This window comes from Gouania willdenowi, chromosome 4 (genome assembly GCF_900634775.1).
Source record: "Gouania willdenowi chromosome 4, fGouWil2.1, whole genome shotgun sequence".
Classification (NCBI taxonomy): domain Eukaryota; kingdom Metazoa; phylum Chordata; class Actinopteri; order Blenniiformes; family Gobiesocidae; genus Gouania; species Gouania willdenowi.
This window is the reverse complement of record NC_041047.1, coordinates 43,732,495-43,759,551: the sequence shown is the minus strand read 5'-3', so window position 1 is coordinate 43,759,551 and position 27,057 is coordinate 43,732,495. Positions and strand designations below refer to the sequence as shown.

The window sequence follows — 27,057 nt, the reverse complement described above, 5'->3', positions numbered from 1 at the left end:
ACATGGCATTTAATGTGGCGATTACTCTTTCTTTCAACTCTGGCGGTAGTGGTGACTCATCAAAATTGAATTTCAGCAGGTGAGCTTGGCTAACTCATGTTGATGGACTGGTCACAAAGTGTTCTGAGTGGATGCATTTCATATGGCGTCAGTTCTGCTATGACACTTAGTGAAAGTATGGAGGTATTTTGTTCAGACTCATTTCTCATGATGATTGGAACCAGATGAGGGGAACAAGTAGGCAGGGTGATCAGACAGCTGTCAACACACAAACCACCCGGCACTACTGAATCCGGGTGTTGGGCTACTAAAACTTTAGCGAAACCTTCGAGTACCACTGTGATGCCAGCAGGGATGAGAACAGGAGTTTTGGAATGCAGGGTTACAACACCGATGTGATTGTTAAAATTTTGTTGGTAAGTTACTTGGAGAGTTTGCAATGCTGCTCGGAGACTAGAGGAATGTGGCTGGAAAAAAAAACGTTTTCACTTTGCTGGAACTCATCATAGAGAGCTTCGAGTGTGTTCATACCAATCAGGATTGATGTTGGAAATCCTGGTCTTACATCGGGAACAATAAGTACCAATGTTGGAACAGTAAAGGCCTTTCCAACAAAGGATTCTGGAAATGTTATGGAGGTTTGAATGTATCCAAGATATGGAACATTTTAGCCAGTGGCACCTTCAACTTGGAGCAAATCTTGTAATGATTACACAGGCTGATTGAACAGATGTTTATTATAAAATGAAACAGGTGTTGTAGTTACTTGAGAACTAGTACCAAGAAGATAGGAACTCTTGTGACCATTGACTGTGATATCAGCTGTGCATCTCGACCCAATAAGTCTTTTTGGTAATCCAGTCTTGGATCTTGAACTTGATAGTTCCTCGGAACATTGAAGAAATTGTTGGCTCTTTGCGGGACAAGGTTGATCCTGCGCAGTTTCTGGGTGTTCCCTATTAGAAACTGGAGTTGAGCAGCGGAATGTTGTTTTTGCCGATTCTGCTGTCTGTCTTGAAATTTCTTGCATTTTGCACTGACCAATGCTGGGTTCAGATTTGCATTGCATTGAGGTCGAATGTGTCCATCTTCCCGACAGCGGTAACAAAACCCAGATTTTGAATTGGAAGAATCTGCTCCTGACTTTTTTTTCAGACTTCCTCTTCTCAAATCTTTGGGCTGGAAGTTAAAACAGTCAGCTGTTGTTGGATAGAAGTCATCTGTTTAGAGAGTTGTTTGTGTACTGCTTTAACAAATTTAACCAGAGTCATCTCTTCTCCCTCTTAAACTAGTTGAGCGTGAGTACCAACTTTTTGTCTTGCTCCAAGATGCTGTTTCATCCTTAAATTCTTTGCCGCTTCTCTGTCCTCTTCGGTTTGTAGAATGGGTTTAATTTCCTTTGCTTTAGTTGCAGTTCTAAAATTAATCCATTATCCCAACATCCTCTACAAAATTGAACCAACAAGCGGTTGTCAATTTCCCTCTCAGCTACACACCCTCTTCTCACAACATGCTGCAGTGCCACTTAGAGTCTCTGCAAATATTCTGAAGGCTTCTGACCTTGATTCTGATGTGTCGATGAACTTAGCATAAAGTTCTTCACCATCCTAAACAGTACCATAAGCGGATTCCAGCTGCTGCAAGTAGACGTCTGGCAGTGTCGCTGCGTAGATGTTTCACAAGATCACAGGCGGGAGGCAGCAAACTGTCACGAATTAGTCTGGTGTGCTGAAGATCAGAGATGGATGGATCACGCAGTACTAATCCAACACCAGACTGCCAGGTATCATAGTCCATTTCATGGTTTGACCTGGGCACTTTACCAGAAAATGGCCGCAGGCGGTGAGAAGCGTGTAGAAATGCATCACTGCTAGGGTTGCCACCCATCCCTTAAAATACAAAATTGTTCCTTATTTGGCCCTTAAATGGTGCGTCCCGTACTGAGCCAAAATGGAACGCTGTTTGTTCCGTATTTGCATAAATGACCAGAACACTAGACATGTCCGTCAGACCGTCACACACAAAAACGCAGGAAATGCCTAGGCCAGCAACATCGTGTTGGTGGGATCTACATAGGACCCTCGCTCTGTGTGGTGTCTTGGTGTGTCGTGTACCTGGCTGCGTGTGTGGTGCTTTTACCAACTGTTGGAGAGAGAGAGAGAGAGAGAGAAATGACACACACCAGTGCTAAACATGTCCAACTTTAGAGAGTTTTCAGTGTCACAGGGTGGACTGTCTGACCTCAAACAGCCTCAGGAGAACAACACTGTAGATATGAACAATCTGAGAAGTTCTTCGTAAACCCATCATCTCCTGAGGAAATACAGTAAGGCACTTCATGGTTGGATTGTAAGCTTGTAAACTTGGATTGATACTGGGATTTGATTTAATGTTTAGGATGTGGAGGTTTTAAAGTCGAATGAAAGATCATGTATTTATTATTGCAGTGGTATTAGGCAATATAAATAGGCATATTATGTATGGCCTTTTAACAAAAATCATACTGAGGTTAACATTAAATAAATAAATACAGGAATGTTTTATTTTATATTATATATATTCCCTAGGTTAAAAATGTTTGTAGAGATTTCTGTATATTTTAGTTTTCCCAAACTGGGGTACATATACCCCTAGGACAGGGGTCGGCAACCTGTGGCTCTGGACCCTCATGTGGCTCTTTGACTTTTTTCAATGGCTCTCTTTGCTATAAGAAAATATTAAAACAATGAATTGTTATTTCTTACAGAGGTTATTAATGATAAATGACTGACACTGTGGTGGGTTTCCCTTTATCTAAATGTTGATGTGATGTGAAGAATTTTCTGTGGACACCTTGATATAAACAAAGCATTTTATTAATACAAAGTGAAGATCAGTGTTTGAATTAGACCCTCCATGGTAAGGTCTGAGAGCAGCAAAGCCAAATGCTACTCTAAGGGAAAACAGGAAAGCAAACATATGTTAAGTCTTGAGCTTTGGCACAAAGAGAGGAAGCAACAAATGATTTCTGTGAACCTAAAGGTGGCAAAAATCCCATTTGTCAAAGAATTGGAGCCGAAATCAGACACTTATGACATACAGCTGCAGCTGCAGAAAGAGACTAATCTGGGACCAAGGAACTTTCCGGGTTCCAGGCTCAATATAACACTAGCAACTGTGCTTCTGTGCTGGGTGGGTTTAATTGTGAAAACATGTTAAAGCATGCAAAAGACAAACACTCAAATCTAGGTAAAAAAAAAAAAAAGGTACAGTATATTGCATCAAATGAATATCATATGAAGCAGTCAATACACCTCAACACCAAATAAAATCATGATAAAACAATTTGTAAACCTAAAAACAAATCGCATTGTTCAATAACTCATCAACCATAAACTTTCCTTACACCTGTGGTTAACCTTACTTTTTAAATCCCTGGTAAGGCTATTCTGGAAGAAAATAGAAATTTTGTTTGTGTGGGGAAATATTTAATTAACTGCCAACATGCCAGATTATTATGCATGCTTAATATGTAGCAAGAAATTAGCAATTAGTTTCTTGTTGACCGACATGATAATGCGTTATCAAATTCAAGTTATTTTTTGTAGCACTACAAATACATCAACTAAAAAAAAATTAATAATTAATATTTGATATAATTGTAACTACGTATAGAATTGTATACATTATATTGTCTTCATTGAGAAGGTATTTTTTCAACTCCGGAAGGATTTTAATCCAGGTGAGGTATTTTAACGCACTCCTCCTTGGGCATTTTACTGACGGGCTTAAAATCACTGGAGATCATCTAGAGAAGTGGGACATCAAAAGTTATCTATAGATTTTTGATAACTTGAATTTTGGCCAAAACCTTTTAAAAAAAAAAAAAAAACATTTTTTGAAAATGCTCCCATTTGCACATACAAACTTTGATTTGCGTCAAATGTAAATCAGTTGTTACACTCTCGGCCCTGAACCAGCTTAATATGGATTGGTTGGGAGTTTGATCCCAGTCTATACGTCAACTTAGGGTTGCTCAGAGGTCGACCAGCACCTTGCATGGCAACTCAGTCTCATTGGTGTGTGAGTGTGAATGGGTGAAAGAACTGATATTGTAAAGTGCTTTGAAATTACTCAGTGGAGGGATAAAGCACTAAATAAATCAAGTCCATTTACCAAGTCCATCACACTGGCTCTATTTACACACATGTCAGGAGTCTGGATAGGAGAATGTGTAACTGAACACAAACAGGAGAATAGGGCCGTCAGTGAGAGCACAAAAAGAACCTTCAGATCCCAAGAATGTAAATCACATGATTGTTCAGTGAAACATTTTATAATTCAGTGTTAATAAGAAACCAAACTCTGAACAGATGAAATATTGTTCACATTGTTTGTTCTCAAAGTATTGATCAGCCCTGAGGAGCATCATACAAAAGTGAAAGGTCTTTAATCTTTGACCCTGAAGCAGCAGATGGATGAAGAGCAGCACACAGACCACATGCACATGCTGCTTGTTGCAGTATGTGGCCTGTGTCTCTTTATCGGACTGTCCTGTGGGAGGACAACAGACCTTCACTGCACAGTCTGGTACAGGTAACCTCTTTTGTAGGCGCTCAATGGGTAAAAAGTGGCAACAACAAACTTCCCGTCAAAGGTGCGCCCAGTCAGCAGCCTCTGGGCATCTTTGGAGTCACTGGAATTGACGTACTCCACAAACACCTGGTGAATACAGGGAGGGAAAAAAAGCTGACTCAACCAAAGGAAAGGCTTCACTTACTTTATTCTCACTATATTTCTAGTACTTGGAGGTATTTCTTAAACTGAGTTAATTTACATCAAGAAAGATTCAACTCTATCAGCTTCCTAAAATCTGTTTTGAGGCAAACAATTACAAACATGTAGCAGGTTTCAATGGTCTGAAGCACATTAACAGTAAAACAAACAAAACTAGAACTGCAAGCAGTTATGAAAGGGGGCCAAGCCTTCCCGCGCAACTCTGCCCCCAGGTTTCGCGGAGCCCGTGGAAGTACGTCACGAAGGATGACGGGCTCGTGGCGAGCGTCAGGACACAGTGCCCCCTAGAGGCCGAAATTATTCAAATTTGGCTCATACCCCCCCAGTCACATGACAACCAACGATCTCAGAATTGGTGGTGTTAGCAATTATTTTGACCAATGTGTGCAACAGTTTGCATGTTATTAGCTTGCTAGAAAATTTTACTCGTTAATATTTTGCGCATATTTTGTCCGAACAAAATTTTTTTGCTGAACTTTAGATCAGGTCCAAATAAGGACTCTACGTGCCAAGTTTCACGCTGACTGGACAAAACCCCAAAGAGAAATTTGAAAAAGTAGGTTTTTGATATTACAAAGAGCAATGTACTGTAGGAGTGGGCGTGGCCTATGTCAGAGAGTGCGACTATGTCGGGAACATGTTGATATGAATTTTATGAAGATGTGAATTAAATTGTGAAAGTTAAAGTCCAAAAAGTTTTTGCAATTATAGCGCCACCGAGTGGTGCAATTTTTGGTATGGGTGGTCTGTGTGGTCTTCTATATCTACACGGTAAATTTCACTGCCCTCAACATAATAATTCAGCAGAAATAAATGTTTGTTTATTTACGTGTTATGATGTCATTAGTCACGCCCACTTTGACCAATTGTGAAAAACCCAAGATCATACCCTCCAAAATTGGTAAAAATTGGTTGTGCCATTTAAGAGATATAAGTATTCGTTATTTGTAGTGCCCCTAGTGGCTTATATTATTCAAATTTGACGCATACCCTCACAGTCACATGCCAACTAAGGATCTCAGATTTGGTGTTGTTAGCATTTATTTTGACCGAGATCTGCGCCAGTTCGCATTTTTATTGCTAGCTAGAAAACTTTACTCATTAATAATTTGCGCGTAATTTACCCGGACAAACTCATTTAGTTAACTGTATATCACGTCCAACTGAAGACTCTACGTGCCAAGTTTCACGCTGATTGGACAAAACCCCAAAGAGGAATTTGAAAAAGTAGGTTGTTGATATGTAGTGACTTACAAAGAGCAATGTGCTGTGGAATTGGGCGTGGCTTATGTCAGAAGATGCAAATCTATGTAGGAAACATGTGGATATGAATTTTATGAAGATGTGAATTAGATGCGCCACCTCGTGGCGCAATTTTTGGTATGGGTGGTCTGTGTGGTCTTCTATATCTACCCTGTAAATTTCACTGCCCTCAACATAATAATTCAGCAGAAATAAATATTTGTTTATTTATGTGTTATGCCAACTAAGGATCTCAGATTTGGTGTTGCTAGCATTTATTTTGACTGAGATATGCGCCAGTTCGCATTTTTATTGCGAAACCTGGGGGCCAAGCGACTCGGCCCCCAGGTTTCGCGGAGCCCGTGGAAGTACGTCACGAAGGATGACGGGCTTGTGGCGAGCGTCAGGACACAGGCCAACGTGCCATTTGCTGTGAACAGGTGGATATGAAGTTTTGGAAGATGTGATTTAGAATATAAAAGTTACAAGCCAAAATGAATTTGCACCCATTATAGTGCCACCTAGTGGTGCACTTTTTGGTATGGGTGATCTGTGTGTTTTTCAATAGTTAACCTGCCCTCAACATATTACTTAAGCTGAAATAAGGGTTTGTTTATTTTTATGTTATGACGTAATAAGCCACGCCCACTTTGACCAATCGCAAATAAATTTGAGATATGGCCTCAGGAGGCACCCAAGATCATACCCACCAAATTTGGTAAAAATCGGTATTGCCATTTAAGAGATACATATATTCCATTATTGCAGCGCCCCCTAGTGGCATAAGTTAATAAAATTCTGCTTATACCCTTACAGTCACATGCCAACCAAGGATCTCAGATTTGTTGTTGTTAGCATTTATTTTGACCGAGATATGCAACAGTTATGCATTTATATAGCTAGCTAGAAAAATTTACTCAGTAATTATTCGCACATATTTTAAGCCAACAAAATTATTTTAACATCTTTAAATCAGGTCCAAATGAACACTCTACGTGCCAAGTTTCAAGCTGATTGGACAAAACCCCAAGGAGTAATTTGAAAAAGTAGATTTTTGATATGTAGTGACTGACAAGGGGTTTCCACTGGATACGTCTCCGCTGCGCCACGGCACCGATCCGGTATTTCACCGCTGTCTGCCATCCGGTAATTCACACCTGTTGCGTTTGGAGTGCACCACGGTGCTCTCCGTTTTAACGACTGTGACGTCACGAGACAGATCAGTTCTCACGATATTTATATAATCGCACGAGAACGCAGTTAAATGTATGTGTTCAAACACAACAATAAACAGATAAACAAGTCAGTGTTCCTAACGAAGGAGTACAAGAAGGTTGGACTCTGGATTTGTCAGACATTTTTTATCAACAGCCAACAGAGAAGAGATACAATTGCACCAGTAAAACAAACTAAATCAACGTTGCTGCAGTTTACAGTGTAGTTACAGTATGAGAGGAATCAATATAGTGGATGTGAATTTGTTTTTACACATTGTGACATTTTGGTGATGTATTTACTTGAAATATAATCTGAAGTGTTTTATTTTGAAAAGTAACCCAATATTTTATTGCGGAGTACGTGCTTAATTTCCTGTTTAGCTTCATTTGCTCTGTGCTGATTGATGCGTCGTGCTCCGGTGTCCGCCAAAAATATAAGCCCTGCGTATATCTGGCGGAGGGCACCGGACTACCACATCTGGGAAGGAGCTGACGCACTGCAGCGGACCCGGCGGAAATTAACACAGACTAAAATGGAAACCTATCGGCTCCGGTGACGCGGCGGTGATGTTCCGCAGCGGAGCCGCATCCAGTGGAAATTGGGGGTAACAAAGAGCAGTGTGCTGTGGGAGTGGGCATGGCTCATGTCAGAAAATGCGAAACTATGTAGGGAACGTGGATATGAATTTTATGAAAATGTGAATTAAATTGTGAAAGTTAAAGGCCAAAATGTTTTTGCAATTATAGCGCCACCTAGTGGCGCAATTTTTGGTATGGGTGGTCTGTGTGGTCTTCAATATCTACCCTGTAAATTTCACTGTCCACAACATAATAATTCAGCAGTAATAAATGTTTGTTTATTTATGTGTTATGATGTCAATAGCCACGCCCACTTTGACCAATCGCGAATTACTTTGAGATCGCCTCAGGAGGGACCCAAGATCACGCCCTCCAAATTTGGTAAAAATTGGTCGTGCCATTTAAGAGATATAAATATTCGTTATTTGTAGCGCCCCCTAGTAGCCTACATTATTCAAATTTGGCGCATTTCCTCACAGTCACATGCCAACTAAGGATCTCAGATTTGGTGTTGTTAGCATTTATTTTGACCGAAATATGCGCCAGTTCGCATTTTTATTGCTAGCTAGAAAACTTTACTCATTAATAATTTGCGCATAATTTACCCGGACAAACTCATTTAGTTAACTGTATATCACGTCCAACTGAAGACTCTACGTGCCAAGTTTCACGCTGATTGGACAAAACCCCAAGGAGGAGTTCGAAAAAGTAGGTTTTCCAGTTTTTGCGATTTTGCTCCGAGAAAAGTTTAGGCGGAAATGGCCGTGGCCTAGCCCAGGTGATTCAATGCTATTCAGGGAATCTGTGGATATGAAGGTTTTAAATTTGCAACAAACGGTGTGGGAGTTATTGACCAAAACGCATTGACCTTTGTTATAGCGCTACCTGATGGCGGACATATATGAATTTTTGCGCCCAAGGTCCCCTGAAGGATTTGGACCCAACCACCAAAGGGCACCGCCGTACCTTGCACGGATTAGCCTGCAGCACCACTTTTACCCAAGGAAACATAAATATAATACAAATCCTTACAATTACAATAGGGTTCCTAGCACCGCTGGTCCTGGTTCCCTGGCCCCGCGGGCTTGGCCCCCTAATAATCGAAATGATTACAATAGGTCAAGGTACGCGAGGTGGTCTGGACCCAACCCCCAAAGGGCATCGCCCTACCTTGCACGGTTTAGGCTGCAGCACTGCTTTTACCGGGGAAAAAATAAAAGGTAACAATAATAATAATCGGGCTTGGCCCCCTAATAATAATCGTAACGATTACAATAGGGTTCCGAGCACCACTGGTCCTAGGATACGCGGTTCCCTGGCCCCGCGGGCTTGGCCCCCTAATAATAATAATCGGAACGATTACAATAGGGTTCCTAGCACCGCTGGTCCTAGGAACCTTGGCCCCCTAAAAAGCAGCAACATGAATTTAAAGCTCAGAAATAATCACCTCTTGTAAAATAATCACCTCATATAAAGAGTAAACTCATGTTTCTTAGATTTGCTGTAATTGTGCAACACTAAAACTGTGGCTAAAATTAAATAACGCTAGACTCCGCTCTGCTTTAATCCTAATAGAAAATACCAGGGACCTCATGTGCAAAAAGTACATACAACATACGTTGTTCACTACCTGTCAGAGCTCTCTGCACTGGGATCTACTACAGGTGATCAGATGACCTCTGAGTAACAGACACATTTACGTCTGAACACTAACTTTCAGTCCAGCCATCATTAGCAGCCCCACACACACACACACACACACACACACACACACACACACACACAACCTCCAACAGACTGATCACCACAACCGAAGGACCGGTGCGGTGCGTGTTTGTGTCGCAGGGTATCATACCGGAACCGGTGGGGTTGGCGATTGACGTATTAGGAAATAGAGGCTTTAACCCCTTCAGTGCCAGCCATTTACAGAATTTCTACCGGCCTGAATGCCAGCCATTTTTGAGCATTTTGACTGATATTTAAAGACCCACAGAATAGTTTGTACTATGACCATCTGAAATCTGACACCAGATTCTGAAAGATTGAAGCCTCTACTTACATCAGAAAAAATTTGGTTTCTGGCTTGTTTTGTTCTCCCATAGTAAGCTGTTGACTAGAGCAAGTTTTACACAAATCTAGAGTTTCAGAGCAAAAAGCTGAGAAAACAGTGACTTTAAAGCTATTTTTTGCTTTAGTGACAACTAACATCTGCTTGCTTCCATATATATATATATATATATATATAAAAAAAAAAAAAAACATAAATATAAAACACAGACAGGGCTTTTGATGGCAAAATTATTATTATTTTGCTATCCGGGTCAGAGTTGAATGATTTCTTACTGTATTTTGGCTTAAAATATAATTAAAAACATTGCGTTTCTCAAGTTGGGACGGATAAATAGTGATGATAGTTTTATGCCAAAACGTATTTCACACAGCGTGTAACATGTTAGCTTTTATCCCTTGTTAAATCTGACCATAAGTACATCTGTGGCCCTTTGTAGTTAAATGACAGTAAGCTGTGTAGTTTTTACTCCGTCTATTCCTTTAAAGGGGCAGTATGATGAAAAAATAAGTTCATAATGGGTTTGCTACAGTGATATACATCCCTTTTGCCTCATTCAGAGGGCCAAAGTTGAAAAAGTTCTGTTTCCTCTCTCCCCTGCCATTATGTAAATGCAGACTGCACTACTGGATGCCCAAACTGCACTACTATTTCTGCTGCTTGTGTCTGCAAGCAGAGAGACACTGTTCTGTGCTAATGCTACACCAGCCTATGCAGTGAGACCCGATATCCCTCGTGAACTGAGGATGTGTCGCGCAGGGATGTTTATGAATTTGTGGCTGACAGCGCTAACAACGGACTTGGTTGTGGAATTGGACGGCTTCCAACTTTTACATGGTGACAGGACAACCCTAGACTGAGGGTCTCCGGTGTTAAAGTTTAAGTGGCGACCATTTTAACTGGTGACCGACTTCCCTTAGTGTAACTAGTCACTGCAGCAATGGCAGATGTGTTAGAGGAACAGGGTGCTAAGCTGCCCTTGTCGATGTCGGGTAGCTTTTATTTACGTTGTACAACTGTTTAAAGGGTTAATATGTGATTGTATTTGCAGCTCTGTGTGTGGACGCGTCACATGCTTAACACCGGACTTGTCCCTCGGTTCAAAGTGGACTCACCGCGACTGCTGTAAACAGGAAGTGTTTTGCACTTCTGCCACCCTATGTGTTTTTATAATGTTTTTACAACATGATGTATAACATGATGAAACAATAAAACAATTAATACGTATATAATTTGTGTAATAGAAATAAACACTTGAGTCGCTTCCAGTCGGTCGGCATTTAACATGGTCACCACTTAAACTATACCACCGGCTCTGCAGACATGTACTCCTCGGACGACTGAGACCGGTAAGCGAAATGGAGGGAGGGGGTCTCGCTTTGTTTGTGAATGATATATGGTGTGATCAACGGTACATCTCTATCAAGGTATAGTTTTTTGGTAAGAATACTGATGTGCGCGTCCCTGTGTTTTACTATAGTGTGCAATGTTTTGGCAAAAAAAGCCCGGTGACCCACCAGGCCTATAAAGCACTGGGGGAAACCCTGCACCACCATTATACATAAGCTCCACTTGCCACCAGATAGGCTGAACTGATTACGCAACACAATAAGCACAATATGTACAGTTATAACATCACATCTCACTCACTATAAAGCAGTAAACTCATCCCCACCCTTTCCATTTCCTACAGACTCCCTCTTCACTTCCCCCTCAAATAGGTGTGACACTGCCCTCTCTTTTTTATCCTCCCTATAATGAAGTGTTTCTTACCCTTCCTTAGGGAGGGCTGGTGATGGTCACAATTGCTGTCTAAAAGATTGCACTTCTTGTAGTGTTGACCATTGACAACAAGTGCAGACAAAGTGAAAAAAAGAAAATAAAACTATATACTTTGCTCAAACAAGCAAAACTGGCTGAAGATACCGTAGTGAATTGCTCAGTGCTTTCAGTAACTCAGAGCTGCCCTGAAAGGAGCCGCACTGCAGAATGTATTCACACATTATGTCCCCAAAAAGGGAAAAAAGACTAAAATGGCACAGAATGTTGAATTTGTGCTGCTGGTGATCAATTAAAGGGTCTTTGTGGCATTTTCCTCCAGTGACTTTGACCTATTATTATTCTTCTTGCTGCTCTTATGATGTATATGCACCCATGTTTTATTATTCTATTATGATGTTGCACTTGTATTTTCACCACAGCTCTGTACAGCACTTTGTGATTTTATCTGCAAAAAGCACTTTATAAATAATTTACTTATACTCATATTAAAAAAAATATAAATGAGTTTATATGGTCTATGGCTATTTGAAGGAAAAACACATTTGAGTCCACGTTGCTCTGTAGAGGCAGAGCTCCGACTGAGGGAGGGGTGAGGTCACTGTACTTTAGCACATTGAATACAGATGATTTTATTTCTGCTCTCTTCTCCAATGATATAAATACAGTTGGTGTAATCTAACATTATGTTGTATCAGAGTGAGTTTAAAGCCAGTGTTGTAGGTTGTGTTTGAGGTGAGCTCACCTGTCCTTTCCCAGGGTTCTCTTTGGGGATGAGTAGTGACACCACAGAGCCATATTTCTGACACTCCTCCTTCATGTCTTCAAGAATATCTGCCAGCATGTAACCAGTTTTCAGTCAAGGCAGTGTATGAAACACACTGAACAGTCGGACAGATCATCTGCCATCATAGGGGTGCAAGTGAACCGTTTTCTGAACGATATTAGAGCCCATTTGCATAGGCCAAACTAAGCCGATAAGATCAGTGGATATTTCTTTAACATAAAGTTAACCAAACTATTCAGTGAGTGGTGGTAATGTAGTAGCTCATTGTAGGAAAAAAAACACTGGTCTACCTTCATACTCCTCTTCATTGTGCAGGTGGCTGTCATCAATGAGGTTAAGTAGGCGCAGAACAGGAGAGGGCAGCAATACAAGGTCCTCAACATGTGGCGCTGACACAAACACAAAGATACAGCTAAACACAGCAGTGTGTGAATAATCCTGCAGGAGCAACGTAGCCTGAGCACCTACCAAAGGGGACGCTGAAGAATGGGCTGAGCAGGGCGCCTTCAGCTGAACATCTTTGCTTTGGGAGCTTGAAAAGCATGCTGTGGACACACATCAATCTGATAAATGACAGGGTTTCCAACACATTCATTTTATTTGTGGTGAGCCGCCACAAATAGATTTTGGCGCTGTTCATCTTCGCTCTATGTGTATGTAGCATGTCATAACTTTTGTGCATTTGGTGGCAGTATGCATCGCCTTCGCCAATAAAACCAAAGAAGAAGACAAGCTTCTTAAGGCCCTTGGTCCACAAGAGAAGAAAAAGACGTTGCAGAAGTGTGGGACAGGGATAAAAAAATTTAAAAAACAAAGCAGCAGAAACAGGATGTGATGATGCGACCAAACAGCGCGTGTGTGCCTGGAAACTGGCCTACGTGTCCGTGTAGGCTGTACGTCAAGGGCTATTTATGTTTCTGTCGACGTCTGAGGCACGGCTCCAAAAAATCCCGACAGTGCATCAGCAGCATGAATTCGGCTTTAGTCTGTTATCGCACTTTTCTGGACTTCATTTATTTACTACTGATTTAATCAGATGTTTTTAGCAGCCCAATCAGAGATAGGTCTGTACATTATTTCATTTATGCACGAATGAGTCAAGCTAAATGTATTTAGTATTTTATTTTATATTGTGCATTGTTGGTATATCACGGCTAAATAAATGTTTTCCTTTTCCTTAAAACAATTTTTTTAAGCATTAATATGAATGCATGCAATTATGTTTTAATTTCAGTGAGGTTACAGGGCTCTACACTAACTTTTCCAGTGGTGGCACTGGTTTTTTGAGCGGGGGTGGGGATAGTGTACACACCATAGTCATGCATACTAATGAATAGTTGACTTAACTGGCCATGAATGGAAGGTTGCTGATTGGTCTATAGTTAGCCAGTATAGAGGCATCCAGTGTTCTCTTTTTTAACAGAGGTTTCACAGCAGCTACTTTCAGGGATTTTGGTACGGTGCCTGATTGGAATGAGCAGTTAATTATCTGACACAAATCAGTGACAATTGACTTTACAACAGTTTTAAAGAAGTTTGAGGGTATTGTGTCAAGGCAACACGTTGATGGATTCAGCTGCTGAACAGTCTCCTCTATTGTTTTTGGGTTCACTGTAATAAACTCTAACATTGTAGTTGACTCATCCCTCAGTGGTTGAAGCTGTTCAAGCTTTTTGTGATTTTGCTGGTTTGTTCTGATGTTTGACCTTATTGATTGTATTTTTTCATTGAAATATACAGCAAATTCATTGCATTTTCCAGCTGACAGTAATTCAGGGGCTATCTGATCTGGGGGGGTTGTGAGCTTTTCAATTACAGAAAACAACGTGCAAGAGTGGTTGACATTTTTGGCAATAATTTCAGAAAAGTATTGCTGCCTTGCTTTGAACAAGCCATCATTGAATTTTCACAGACTTATTTTGTACAGTTCTAGATGAATTTGGAGTTTTGTTGATCTCCATTTACGCTCAGCTCTTCTACAGTCAGATTTCAAATTCTGCATTATCTCAGTCATCCTCCAAGGTGTTTTCTGTGTGTTTGGTTTTCTCTTAGTTTTGATTGGAGCCACCACATCTATGACATTACAGACTTTTCTATTATACTCATCCAGAAGATCATCAACTGTCTCAGCACTCAATGTTGGTGTCATTGCTATGGCTTCCATAAACTGTGCACTTGTGTTCTCATTTATGTACCTTTTCTTTAAACACACATAACTAGGGGGAACAGATGTTACAGTCTCTAGGTCAAAAAAGACACAGAAATGATCAGATAGAGCTAAGTCTCTTACATCAACAGCAGAGATATCAACACCTTTAGAGATAACCAGATCCAAAGTGTGACCTTGAGTGTGTGTCGGACCAGTCACATGTTGTGTAAGACCAAAAGTATCCATTAAAGCATACAGTTCTTTGGCAGTATTGTCCATGTTATTGTCTACATGAATATTTAAGTCACCTGTTATTATTAAAAAGTTGTATTCAGTGCATACAACTGACAGCAGTTCAGCAAACTCATCCATGAATTCTCCAGAATATTTTGGGGGTCTATAAATGACTAAAAACAGAACTCTTGAATCACCCTTCAGTAAGAATGACATATATTCAAAGGAGATAAAATCCCCAAATATTATTTCTTTGCACTGAAATATTGATTTAAAAATGGCAGCAACTCCACCTCCTTTCCTGCAAGTACGACACTTATTTAAATAAATAAAGTCTTGTGGTGCACTTTCATTGAGAATAGTATTACTGATACCATCATTCAACCACGTTTCATTAAGAAATAAATAGTCCAAGTGATGTGTCAAAATAATATCATTAATTATTAGTGACTTGTTAACAAGAGATCGAACATTAAGAAGAGCTAATTTTAAAGACTTTACTGGAGACACTGGTGAACTTTTTGGATGACATGTTATAGGAGTCAAATTTTTATCTCTATAAAGCTTTTTGCTTTTCTTTAATTTCACAATTTTACCTGTGTTACCTGTCACCACAGGAATTAAAGAAGCTGCATTAACTCCATAGGGCCCTGACTTTTTCTGGTTGTTCCTAAAAATAGAGCTACTGCAGTCTGGACCCAGCACACATCAGACCTGTGTCGCTCTAAGATGAACACAGCTGGCCTGAGGAGAAGAGTGATCCTGGGCCCGGTATCGTCGAGGAGGGATGGGTGGTGCAGATTAGTTCTTTAGAGGAGATAAGATGGGACCATGGTGGGGTAAAGGGTGGGTTGTCAGTCTTGTGTCAGCCAGAACCAGCTCGTTCATCTGGGCAGTTAAATCCAAGAAGAATTCAGAGGGTCTAGCTCTTATAGTGGGGTCTCCGAACCCTCTTCCCCTGGTCAGGGGTCTGCAACCTTTACTCTACAAGGATCCATTTAACCTCATCTTACCTGGATTAAAGTCCTCCTGGAGCCAAAAAAATACCTTCTCAATGAAGACAGTACAGTGTATTAAATTCTATACAGTTAAAATGAAATGGAATAATATTTGATTTAATTTGATGTGATTTATATTGATCATGTAAATGGAAACTTAAAAATAGTTTAAAATAAAATAAATTGACATCAAGAATTTAAACAGTATCGTGCATCTTCAAATTTTTATGCATTTAATTTTACATTAATGTATTTGAAAGGCTACAAAAAGTAACTTGAATTTGATAACGCATGATCATGTGGTCAACACATGCTAATTACTAATTTCTTGCCACGCATAAAGCATGCATATTTAACCAGCACATTGGTAGTTAAAATAATCTGTTCCCACACAATTGAAATCTCCATTTTCTTCCACAATAGTGTTTTTGTTAGTTTAATTATCTTACCAGGGATTTAAAACTCAGTCATTGCACAACGTGATTTATTTTATGTTAACAAATTGTTATGTCTTGATTTTAATTGTCATTAATCATTAATAGCCTCTGTAAAAAAAATAACTATTTCAATAGTTTTTTTAAGCTATAGGGAGCCATTGCAAAAGAGTCAAAGGGCCACATTAGGCCCCAGAGCTGCAGGTTGCAGACCCCTGCTCTGGGAGAACCACAGCTGAACATCTGTTCTGGTATCATAGTCCATCAGTTCTGGACCCTCCATGCTGATTCTGATGCTTGTGTATGCTTCATCGCTGAGCTCGGCACATTCTTCCTTTTTACTGCTGCTCTCAATGTGAGTGTGCACTCAATGAAGGGCTCGTTATGCCTGGCTCCGTTCATAGCGGACCGCGCTCACTCCAAAGGAGTGCATTGGTGTTTATACTCTGTGCATTCACCGTTGCATTACCTGCAGCCAAGATGCGTGAGCGTGCACCGTCTCATCACCCGCAGCATTGCGGTTAAGCCAGCCTCCACTCCGAAAACCTAGTCAACCTAGCCGCCAGCCAATTTGCAGTGCCTGTTTATAGACGGTTTTACGGTAATCCCGAAGTGCGCAGAGAGAGAAAGAAGTGGACTCTGTGGGACGTGACGAAGCGCTCAGCCACTCCTATAAAATAAGGTCACCCTATACGTACTCACAAGGATGCGACCAGATAAAATTTTCACTCGCACACACTGAAAAAATACTCGCATACGCGACCATTTTGGTCGCAGTCTCGAGCCCTGGGTTAGTTACATTCAGAGCCATAAATGCAACTGCACTAATAAATGGCAGAATCATTTCTTTCACTGTTTTGGTTTTCAGTCTTGGTTTTCTAATTTTTGGTTTTGTCTAAGAATTTTCATTTTGTGCATCCCTAAGTATCATAAAGACCTTGGCTCCCAGTACAAATATGTGGGCAAACAAGTCCAGATGTGTTAACAACCCAAACTTTGCCAGTTGGGCAGTAAATCTTTGTCTATAAATGTAGTGTTAGACAACAGGCTAACCACTTTATATTGGTTTTGCTGCAGTGACATACATTCCTTTAGCCTCATTCAGAAAGCCAAAGTTGAAAAAAGTGAGCTGACATGTTTGTGACCCAATGCGACGCAGCGATAGGACTAAACAATGAACTATCACCTTAAATGGACTATTCCTGTGGTCAGAAGGGGTGAGGAGGATAAGAAAGACTGTTAATAATTTACTCCGTTGCTGCAGTGATAAACACACACGCTGAAGCAGAATTTGTCAAACTCACAATCACAGTAAAATGCCATGTGTTTTACTGTAATGTGCAGTTTTTTTGTGTGGATAGTAAAAGAAAATTACTATGTAAATCAGCTATGGTGTGGAGTCAGCATCTACAAACACGCCTACACATGCATATGCATGAAGGCCCCAAAACAGCCTGTTTTTAGGAGCAGTCTGAAACTGACTTTTCAGAGGGCTGAAACTGCGTAAAACAGGCGAGTTTGGGAAAATAATCCTCAAATACTATGATGGGGTTCTTAAAACAAGTAGAGATGGGTGAAAAATAGCTTTAACGTACCTTTAATTGTGTCAAGTTGCTGCTGCCAGTTGGGCAGTTAAGCTAGCTAATTTATTTATTCAACCTTATTATTTTTAATCTAAATATATTTCATTGTAGTTATTTTATTTATAGTTTATTTCTATATTTCGAACTCCTTGTTTTTCTCTTTTTTGCACGCCCCCAGGAAACCCACCAGCACAAATAAACTCTGGTCCTGTGGGAAACATAAAAATTAGGTTGTCACACTAAAGTCCACTGCAGATGTGAGAAGCGCCTTTTGATGAGGTCTCTGAGGTGATAGACTGGGATTGCGGGACACAGCAGGCTGTTGCTGGCAAAGATGCGGTCTATGACGGCTGCATTATTCTCCTAGAGGACAAACAAACAACTGACATCACTGACATCATTAAAGGAGGGAATGTTTCTGATCAATCCTACCTTCCACTCCTGCGAGTGAATGGTTTCTTTGAGTTTGAGTCCTGAGAACATCTCCATCAGGATGATGCCCAAGCTCCATAGATCCACAGCAGCTGTGCAGCCTGACTCTCCCTCCATCTCCACTCCAGCCTGGGCCAGCCTGTTCTGCAGCTCTGCTTCAGGAGCCCGGTAGCCATCTGTCTGGATGTACTTGACATCCTGAGAAGGGAAGCTGGTTACTCAAAGGAGTGTCTGCTGAATGTCTCACAAACAGCCTGACCTGATTTCCCTGTTTGAAGCTGAGGCCAAAGTCAATGAGCTTGAAGCACTCGTCATCAGCGCTCCATAGAATGTTGCGTGGCTTGAGGTCGGCATGGACATAGCTCTCTCTGTGGAGGAAGGCCAGTGCCTCCAAGACGTCTCTGGCACAGTGCTGGATAAGCCACATGGAGTGACCCTGCTGGGCTCTAAGAAGAAGTCTGAACCAATCAATAAGATCCCAACAGGCATTAGTCGAGTCATGTTGTTTAGCACCGGCTAACAGTTTATACGAGTGTACTCACATTGGCAAATGTGGCCATTCCTAACCAGCTCTGTGCATGTGTGAAACCACGGGGGACCATTGTCTGGCCTGCGTAGGCATTAACTGCACTGCAGGTGGGCCAAACAGAGTGCCAGACGAGCATGATAGGCCGCGCGTGGGCACAAAACTCGACTTGCTCGCAAAACGTGATGACATTGGTACCGCGCGATGCTTTACAGCACATAAACATCCATATTCCTCAATTATGGCGATGTCAGAGGTGCTCGTTGGCTGATGAAAAGGTCAGAGTTGGCATTACCTGAGGATATACGTGAATGGCACCACAGAAAACTCATGGAGGCAGAGGACAACATGAGCGTCTTGACTTATCTTTGCTCTGCCAACAGCAGGACAGACAACAGCAACACCGTGTAGTAGCTCATCATCGGGTCCGGGTATTTCTGAGTGATTTCCGAGGGTATAAATATGCATATAAACACATATTACTGGTATATTAACCCATATAAACCAAAAAATATAGAAATAGAACATTGTACTGCTGCTAATGTATAAATAATGTGTATATAGGTATATCTACATGGTGTTTCAGTTTTCTGGGACGCATACAAACTCTGTAGGAATAAAAACAGTGTCCTGGAGAGCAAAGTGTAGTGTATTGATTTATAATCCGTGTACCTTTCGTTTTTTGGTTTTTCTGTTTTAAAACCAAATCAAAAAAACAAATAAACAGTGAGGTTACTTTGTTTTACCGATTTAAAACTAAAAGAGAAATACAGAAAAAAAACAAAAAACAGACAAGCAGTGTTTTGTTTTTTTAACTTGTTCTGTTTGTGTGATATGTCGATATTTACAGGGAAATTAGAGCGAGAGCTGAAGTTCGCTGCAGCTCGTTTCCCTCCACAGGTCCTGGACCAGGGGCCACATTTATGAACGCAGCGTACATACAAAAGAAAGCGTACGCCACATATAAACCTGACAAGATAACGTGTGCACCTCCACGGCAGCTCTAACCCTGCCGTACGCACAAAATCATGAGAAACGGGAAACTCAGACGCCAACAGAAGGATGAAATTATAGACAGCTCTGTGAAATTAATAGAGTTTGTGCGAAATAATCAAATAATGGAAGGAAGTGCTCTCTGGTCTTTGGAGAGAGCAGACGTGTTTTCATTTGCTCCGATAACACGACCTTGGCTACAGCTGGCTACAGCTGAACAGCCTGAAAAATTGGGCCCAAGACTGAAGGAAAATGGTGAAAAAACCGCAGGGAGGCCCTTCAGAACCCAATTCGGGTTTGGAAGAGGTCAAGGAGATGATACGCGAGGGTCTACAAAACCTATCTGCCGAGATAAAGTCATTGGAAAAGACGCTGGAAAACTCACTGGAAAAACTACAAAGCGAAGCAAAGGTACTGAAAGAAAAGAATGAAAGAAATGCTGAAGAGATAAAATTGTTGAACGCTAGGGTTGAACAGCTGGAACAAAAGGAAAGAGAGAAAGATGTCATCATCACAGGCCTAAAGATAAAACCCAGGAGCTACACGAGTGACAAAGAAACAAAATCGATTGAACAACAGGTCATTGACTACCTGAAGTCGAAGGACATTGTCCTGAACCCTGACAACATCAACTCCTGCCATCTCCTGCCAAAGAAAAATGATAACAGAGCTGTAAAAATAACCTTCACGAATATGAAATTCAAAGGACAACTACTGGGGCAAGGAAATAAACTCAAGGGAACGAAGGTGTACATCAATGAAAACCTGACGAAACAAAATGCAAGCATTGCATGGAAGGCACACCAAATAAAAAAAAGGAGGAAAGATTGTGAAGACGTGGTCAAAAAACTGCAGGATTTATATCCTGGAAGAAGAGGACGGAAAACCAGTTCTCATCAAAACGATGGACGACTTGGGAAAATACGAAGGATCCACCTAAACAACAACACTACTGATGGTGATCATGGATATGGACCCAGATCTATATAAACACTGGAAACAAAACTCAGACTGTGATTATTTTACGGAGACTGAATTAAATGTGGAAACCAAGAGTAAAAAAGGTCTGTCATTTATTAATTTCAATTGCTAGGTGGTGGGGTGATTAAGGATTACATTAAATTTAAATTCAAAGTGTTTATTGTCATATGTGCAGTTAGAAACACGTTTTCTTGTACAATGAAATTACTACATTGCTTATGAACTAAGATATAATAATGTGTTTATACAAGTTAAATCTAACAGTGGAAAATACAACACTGCCAATAGAACTAACAACAGCAGTTAGAAACACGCTTATGAACTAAGATATATTACATTAAAATACTACCTTGCTTGTGAACTAGGATATAATAATGTGTTTATACAAGTTGGATCTGACAGAGGAGAATACAACACTGCCAATAGAGCTGACAACAGCTGGATTACCCTTGATGTAGAGACAAAACAAGCTGCAAACTTGTATGTCCAAAAGAGACATTCCCGAGTGGTGACATTATGGATGAAAAGGGAAAAACCTTCCAAACACCTTCGAAAGAGGAACTGTTCTTGAACTGGAGGAATGCTAACAACGTCTGGCAGGGAACAAGGCCAACACGAACAAAGATAGAGAGGAGGAGGACAACACTGACTACAGATGAGAATACAAAAAAAAGGACGGTTCAGAAGAACTCAAGAATGTTTGACCAGAGAGACATGTAAACCCATGTAAATTTGCAATGGTAAAACAGGGGACGGGACCCGGATAAGCAAACTGCTTCTCTCGTCTCCTTTTTCGGCATGTACAAAAAAGAAAAAAAAAAAAAAAAATGTGGAAAAAAAAAAAGTGAATGCAACCATGTCGGAAATAAACTGAATAAATAAATAAAATAAAATGTGCTGTAAAATGTTCAATGTGTTCGAAGGATGCATTTGAAAAAAACAGAGGAGGAAAAGAATGATACTGACGCCCCAGGGAGTGAGTGACGTGCGGGCACCTACAAATAGTTTTATATTATTATTATTATTATTGTTAATAATAATCAAAATCACATGATCAATGCGCAAAACTACTGATAAATTGGCTGCAACACCTGTAGCTGTTATAAAAAGGAACACACCAATGTGTAAAGACACACTGTGGCTTATCTGTCACTGCTGGAGGACGTGGCGCACGAGAGACTCTGGACCAAAGACCAGCGAGATTTGTAGGCAGGACCCCCCGTGAGGACAAGGTGCTGGGGGAGGGAGGAAGAGGTTGCAGTGGGAGGAAGACGAGCTGCTGCGGAGTTTAATCCTATGTTTTTGGAGCATGTATATAGTGCATCTGTGTGTGTACCCCACCTCCGTTGCACAGAGGGGATCCCCATTCCCCACTGATCCTCCAGCTTTTCATGAGGCTGAGCTCCGATGCTCTTTCCTCCACCTGTTGAACAGACATTCTTCCTATGGAGAGTGATCCACATTTTCTCCTCCACTTTTATGTGTGATTGTTTATTTTTTCACCTGTCACAGTCTGACGAGGCAACGCAACCCGATCTGCCTTTCTATCATTAGTAATGTTCACTGTGACACCACATTACGCTCTCCTGCGTGTGTCCACCTCAACAATTAATACCTCCACTTCACAATTTGTTTTATTTGCTCGTTCAATATCGTTATTGCGGGCCACAATATTGTGATATATCGCATCATGAGGTACCTGGCGATACCCAGCCCTAGTTATTATTGTATTTGGCAATTGAAAATTGCCAAATACATTGTTCTCGTAGGAGTTGCTATTTTATTTGGCAAATGAAAACTTACTTTTGATCGCTAATTTGACCCCCTGAGCATACCCAAAAATCTCACCAAAATTGGCACGCACCTCAGGCCTGGTAAAAATTATGATACTTTGGCGCAATGAAAAAAATAGGCAAAACAATGCACGCTCAACGCGCATTATAGATGCAGAAAATGCAATGAAACCGCGGGACCAGCAGGTTTGACTGATTTAATACAAAATTCACCACACGTATTCTTGACCCCAAGATGAGCAAAAAGGTACATTATGACCACGTCCGAAAACCAAATAGGAAGTCAGCCATCTTGGGTCAAAGGGCAAAAATGGCGTTTTGCCCTGAAAACGCATTTGCGAACTAGTCTGAGGGGCTCCATCCGATTCGCTTCGAACCCGGTCAGAACACTTAGGACCCACTGAAGATTAAAAATCAATTTTATTTTGCTTTGCAACATACAAGACAATAGACAGGAATAAAAAACAGCAATGTGATAACCCGAATGCATACACCCAGCAGTATTTACAATTTCTTACAGTACAGGTATGTGTGGGGAAACAGGAGGGAAAGGATTAAGAAAGGAAAAAAAATATATTAATAACAAAATAAGATATAACAATAACAACTAGAACTGCAAGCAGTTATGAAAGGGGGCCAAGCCTTCCCGCGCGACTCGGCTTCCAGATTTCGCAGAGCCCGTGGAAATATGTCAAGACGGATGACGGGCTTGGGGCGAGAGTCAGGGCACAAGCCAACGTGCCATTTGCTGTGAACAGGTGGATATAAAGTTTTAGAAGATGTGATTTAAAATGTCAAATTTACAGGCAAAAATGTGTTTGCACCCATTACAGCGCCACCTAGTGGCGCACATTTTGGGATGGGTGATCTGTGTGCTCTTCTATATGTACCCTGTAAATTTCACAGCCCTCAACATAATTCAGCTGAAATAAAGGTTTGTTTATTTATATGTTGTGTAGTAATAAGCCACACCCATTTTGGCCAATCGCAATTAACTTTGAGATACGGTCCCAGGAGACTCAAGGTCAAACCCACCAAATTTGTTAAAAATCTGTCATGCCATTTAAGAGATATACATTTCTCGTTATTGCAGTGCCCCCTAGAGGCCTATTTTATTCAAATGTGGCTCATACCTCCACAGTCACATGCCAACCAAGGATCTAAAATTTGGTGTTAGCAATTATTTTGACCGAGATATGCAACAGTTTGCGTTTTTATAGCTAGCTAGAAAACTTTACTCGTTAATAATTTGGGCATAATTTGCCTGAACAAAATTCTTTGCTGAACTTTCGATCAGGTCCAACTGAAGACCACGTGCCAAGTTTCACACTGATTGGACAAAACCCCAACGAGGAATTTGAAAAAGTAGGTTTTTGATGTGTAGTGACTTACAAAGCCGTGGGAGTGGCCTACGTCAGAAGATGTGAATCTATGTTGGGAACAAGTGGATATGAAGTTTATGAAGATGTGAAAGTTAGAGGCCAAAATATGTTTGCAAATATAGTGCATCCACCTGCCCCCCTCCACTCAATTTCTTATGAGACTTTTTTTCCCTCTTTCTTCCCCTTTCTCTCCCTGTCCGAGTGTCCTTCCAGGCAGTGAGCCACCGCCAGACCTAATCAGGAGAAGGCCAACCCAGAGCGGCTAAATATTTGAGTTAATTTATATTGTAAATTGGTTTGGATACATGTTCTACAAACAGAGCTGTTATTTCATGTTTGTAGAAAGTTGAGGACGGGGGACCAAACAGAGAAGGGCTCTACTCCTGTGGTAGGTGAGTGTTCCAGTGAGATGGGATCTATGAGTAGGTATTTCCAGTGTGTGATGTTTGTATTCTTCAGTTAACAAGTATGGTTTTTTTGGCGATAGTCAGGGCTGTGAGGAGTAGTTTGTTGTTGTGTTTGTTCAAGTTTGTTGATGTGTCGCGAAGTAAAGAGAATGAGGGGAACATGGGGATGTGGCAGCCCATTAGAGAGGAGTGATTTGGTGACCTCATTCCAGAACTGTTGAACCAGTGGGCAGTGCCAGAAGATGTGAATATAGATGTCTGGTGTGTTTAGGATGCAATTATTACATATTTCTGAGGTGGATCTCATTTTAAAAATCTTCTGCCTAGTAAAGTGTGTTCGGTGAAGAATCTTGTACTGTATATGTTTGCATTTTTTGACATGGAGTAGATGTTTTGGATAATGTGGTTCAAGAAGTCAGCATCAGGAGCAATCAACAAATTTGTTTCCCATTTTGTTGTTGGTGATGTTATGGTACCGTCTAATTTAGATATTATTTTGTATTTTTTTGATAGTTTTTTGTAGAGATTATATTGAATTCTGAAGTTGACGTGAGAGGCGTAGGTCTAAGTCTGCAGTGTTATATTTGGCATTAACTCATCCAGAGCCAGCCATTTTCAGATTTTCTACCCCCCCTCAGTGCCAGCCGTTTTTGAGCATTTTGACAGATTTTGAAGTCTGACACCAGATTTTGAAAGATTGAAGCCTCTACTTTCATTAAAAAAATTATTTGTTTCTGGCTTGTTTCATTCTTTTGTAATCAGCCGTTGAATAGAGCATGTTTTACACAAATATTCAGTTTCAGAGCAAAAAGCTGAGAAAAAAAGCCTTTTTCTAAAAAAAAAAACCTTGTCAGTGACTTTAAAGCAATTTTTTTTTTGCTTGAGTGACAACTCTAGCATCTGAACATTGTTTCCTTATAAAAAACAAAACAAAAAAACACAGACCAGGCTTTTGATGGCAAAATTATTATTATTTATCTTTCTGGGTCAGAGTTGAAAGGATTTCTTACTGTATTTTTGCATTCCTCCTACTTTCTCTCCCATCAGTCTGCACACACGCAACTTCCTCTTCCTCCGAACATGCAGAATGTCACTGCATTCCCCGTTTTTTTATGGTTATCTCACCATCGCCACACTCTCCATGAGTTCCACACATGCTCTGGTTGAGTGTGTGCTGCTGTGCGCTCTCAACTCTCGTACGTAGCGCCATTTTCTGTCTCATTAACGCCTTTCCTTTTCTCCCTCTGAGCTCTACTGAGCATGAATGATCTCTCATCCAAAGGTGCGCTGCTACCTCCTACGTGTCACCTATTATTTTGCTATCTGGCACACAGGCTGGGGGTATTTTGTACCCCCACTCACCCCCCTCCTCCCGACACGCAGCAATGACCCGTTTAGCCCTGTTAGCTGATGGTTTTATCTCACCATCGCAACATTATCAGGTCCACACATGTTCTGTGTTAGTATGTGGAGCTGTGAGCTGCTGGATATGTCACAATATCACTCTGTAGCGCCATAATCTCGTTCCTGCTTCTTTCCTCCTTTGCTGGGTAGCATCAGTGGCTAATCTCTCATCTAAAGGTGTACTGCTGCCATCTTCAGGGCACAATTGGTCACTACAACACCCCACAGCTTAGATATTGATGAGGGACCTCCGCCAGGGTGTTTTCTAGTAATCCCCGTGAAAAAACGCAAATGACGTCAATGGCACTGAGCGTTTGGATGTGAAATGACGAGTTATCTCTTCATTGGCACTGAGTGAGTTCATGATGATATGATTTGGAGGTATTCCAGGTAATGCTAATTGTTCAATGTCTAACCATATTATTTCTGACTGTTGAGGGTGGATCCATTTAAATGTGTACTGTAATTGATTTGCAATGAAGTTTAGTGCTGAAATTCCTCCGTGTTTTATTTTTCCAGTAATATTTATTGATATCAAAGACATAGTTTATTTTGGTAAGATTGTCATTTATATTGTTGCTATCCTGCCGATTAAAGAGAGGTAAATTCAACCAACAAAGAAGAGCATCTCTTATTGTTTTGAGTAATGGGGGTGTAGGTGAGGGGGAACAACTCTGACAGTCTGAAGGAAACATGAATACCTAAATATGTGATATAACAAGTGCATAAAGGAAGAGGTGGAGTGTGGATTGCCACATTCCAGCTGTCTTTGTAGAGTGGGAGGATAGAAGATTTGTGCCAGTATATGGAGTAGTTTGAAATTGTGTTTTGTTGGATGGCAGCAGCTAAAGGTTCTATGAAGATGGTAAATAGCGAGGGAGAGAGTGGGCATCCTTGCCTAGTCCGCCTGTGCAGTGTGAATGGATTCCCATTCTAAACAATTCTCGATTCCGATTCTTTGAGTTGTGCAGATAAACAGGTCACAGATTTCACAGGAGAATTTTTTAATTTGAAAAAGCCTTTACACAGTCTATTTTTATTCATTCACTAGTCGATACAGTGTAATTTGGTTGCTGTACTGTAACTAGGGTATTCACTTACAAAGGTCCCCAACTGTAACTGTAAAAGAGAAACTTCCTGAAATAACACTACAAACAAGTTGGCAGCAGTCTAAAAAAACAAAGAGCTGCAGTCCAGGTAGATGTGAAACAAAATAAAACAAACTCAAACAAACCCTGGAGCAGTCATATGACAAATCAATCAACAGTTCTTGTTTCGAAAGATTATTTCATA

General features: G+C 40.8%; 1 protein-coding gene across 2 annotated transcripts in view; it reads right to left on the bottom strand.

The window, feature by feature from the left end:
• Positions 1 to 2,833: 2,833 nt before the first annotated feature.
• Positions 2,834 to 27,057, bottom strand: part of uhmk1 (U2AF homology motif (UHM) kinase 1) — a 53,877-nt gene continuing 29,653 nt past the window's right edge. The window contains exons 3-9 of one of the 2 annotated variants that reach the window (XM_028445548.1): positions 18,538 to 18,736; positions 18,279 to 18,476; positions 18,115 to 18,209; positions 12,917 to 12,993; positions 12,739 to 12,837; positions 12,407 to 12,495; positions 2,834 to 4,701 (exon numbers count right to left, since the gene is read on the bottom strand). In XM_028445548.1, coding sequence (XP_028301349.1) covers positions 4,555 to 4,701; positions 12,407 to 12,495; positions 12,739 to 12,837; positions 12,917 to 12,993; positions 18,115 to 18,209; positions 18,279 to 18,476; positions 18,538 to 18,736 — 904 coding nt within the window. In that variant the 3' untranslated portion in view covers positions 2,834 to 4,554. The remainder of the gene's footprint in view (positions 4,702 to 12,406; positions 12,496 to 12,738; positions 12,838 to 12,916; positions 12,994 to 18,114; positions 18,210 to 18,278; positions 18,477 to 18,537; positions 18,737 to 27,057) is intronic. The other variant, XM_028445549.1, reaches the window with a different exon arrangement.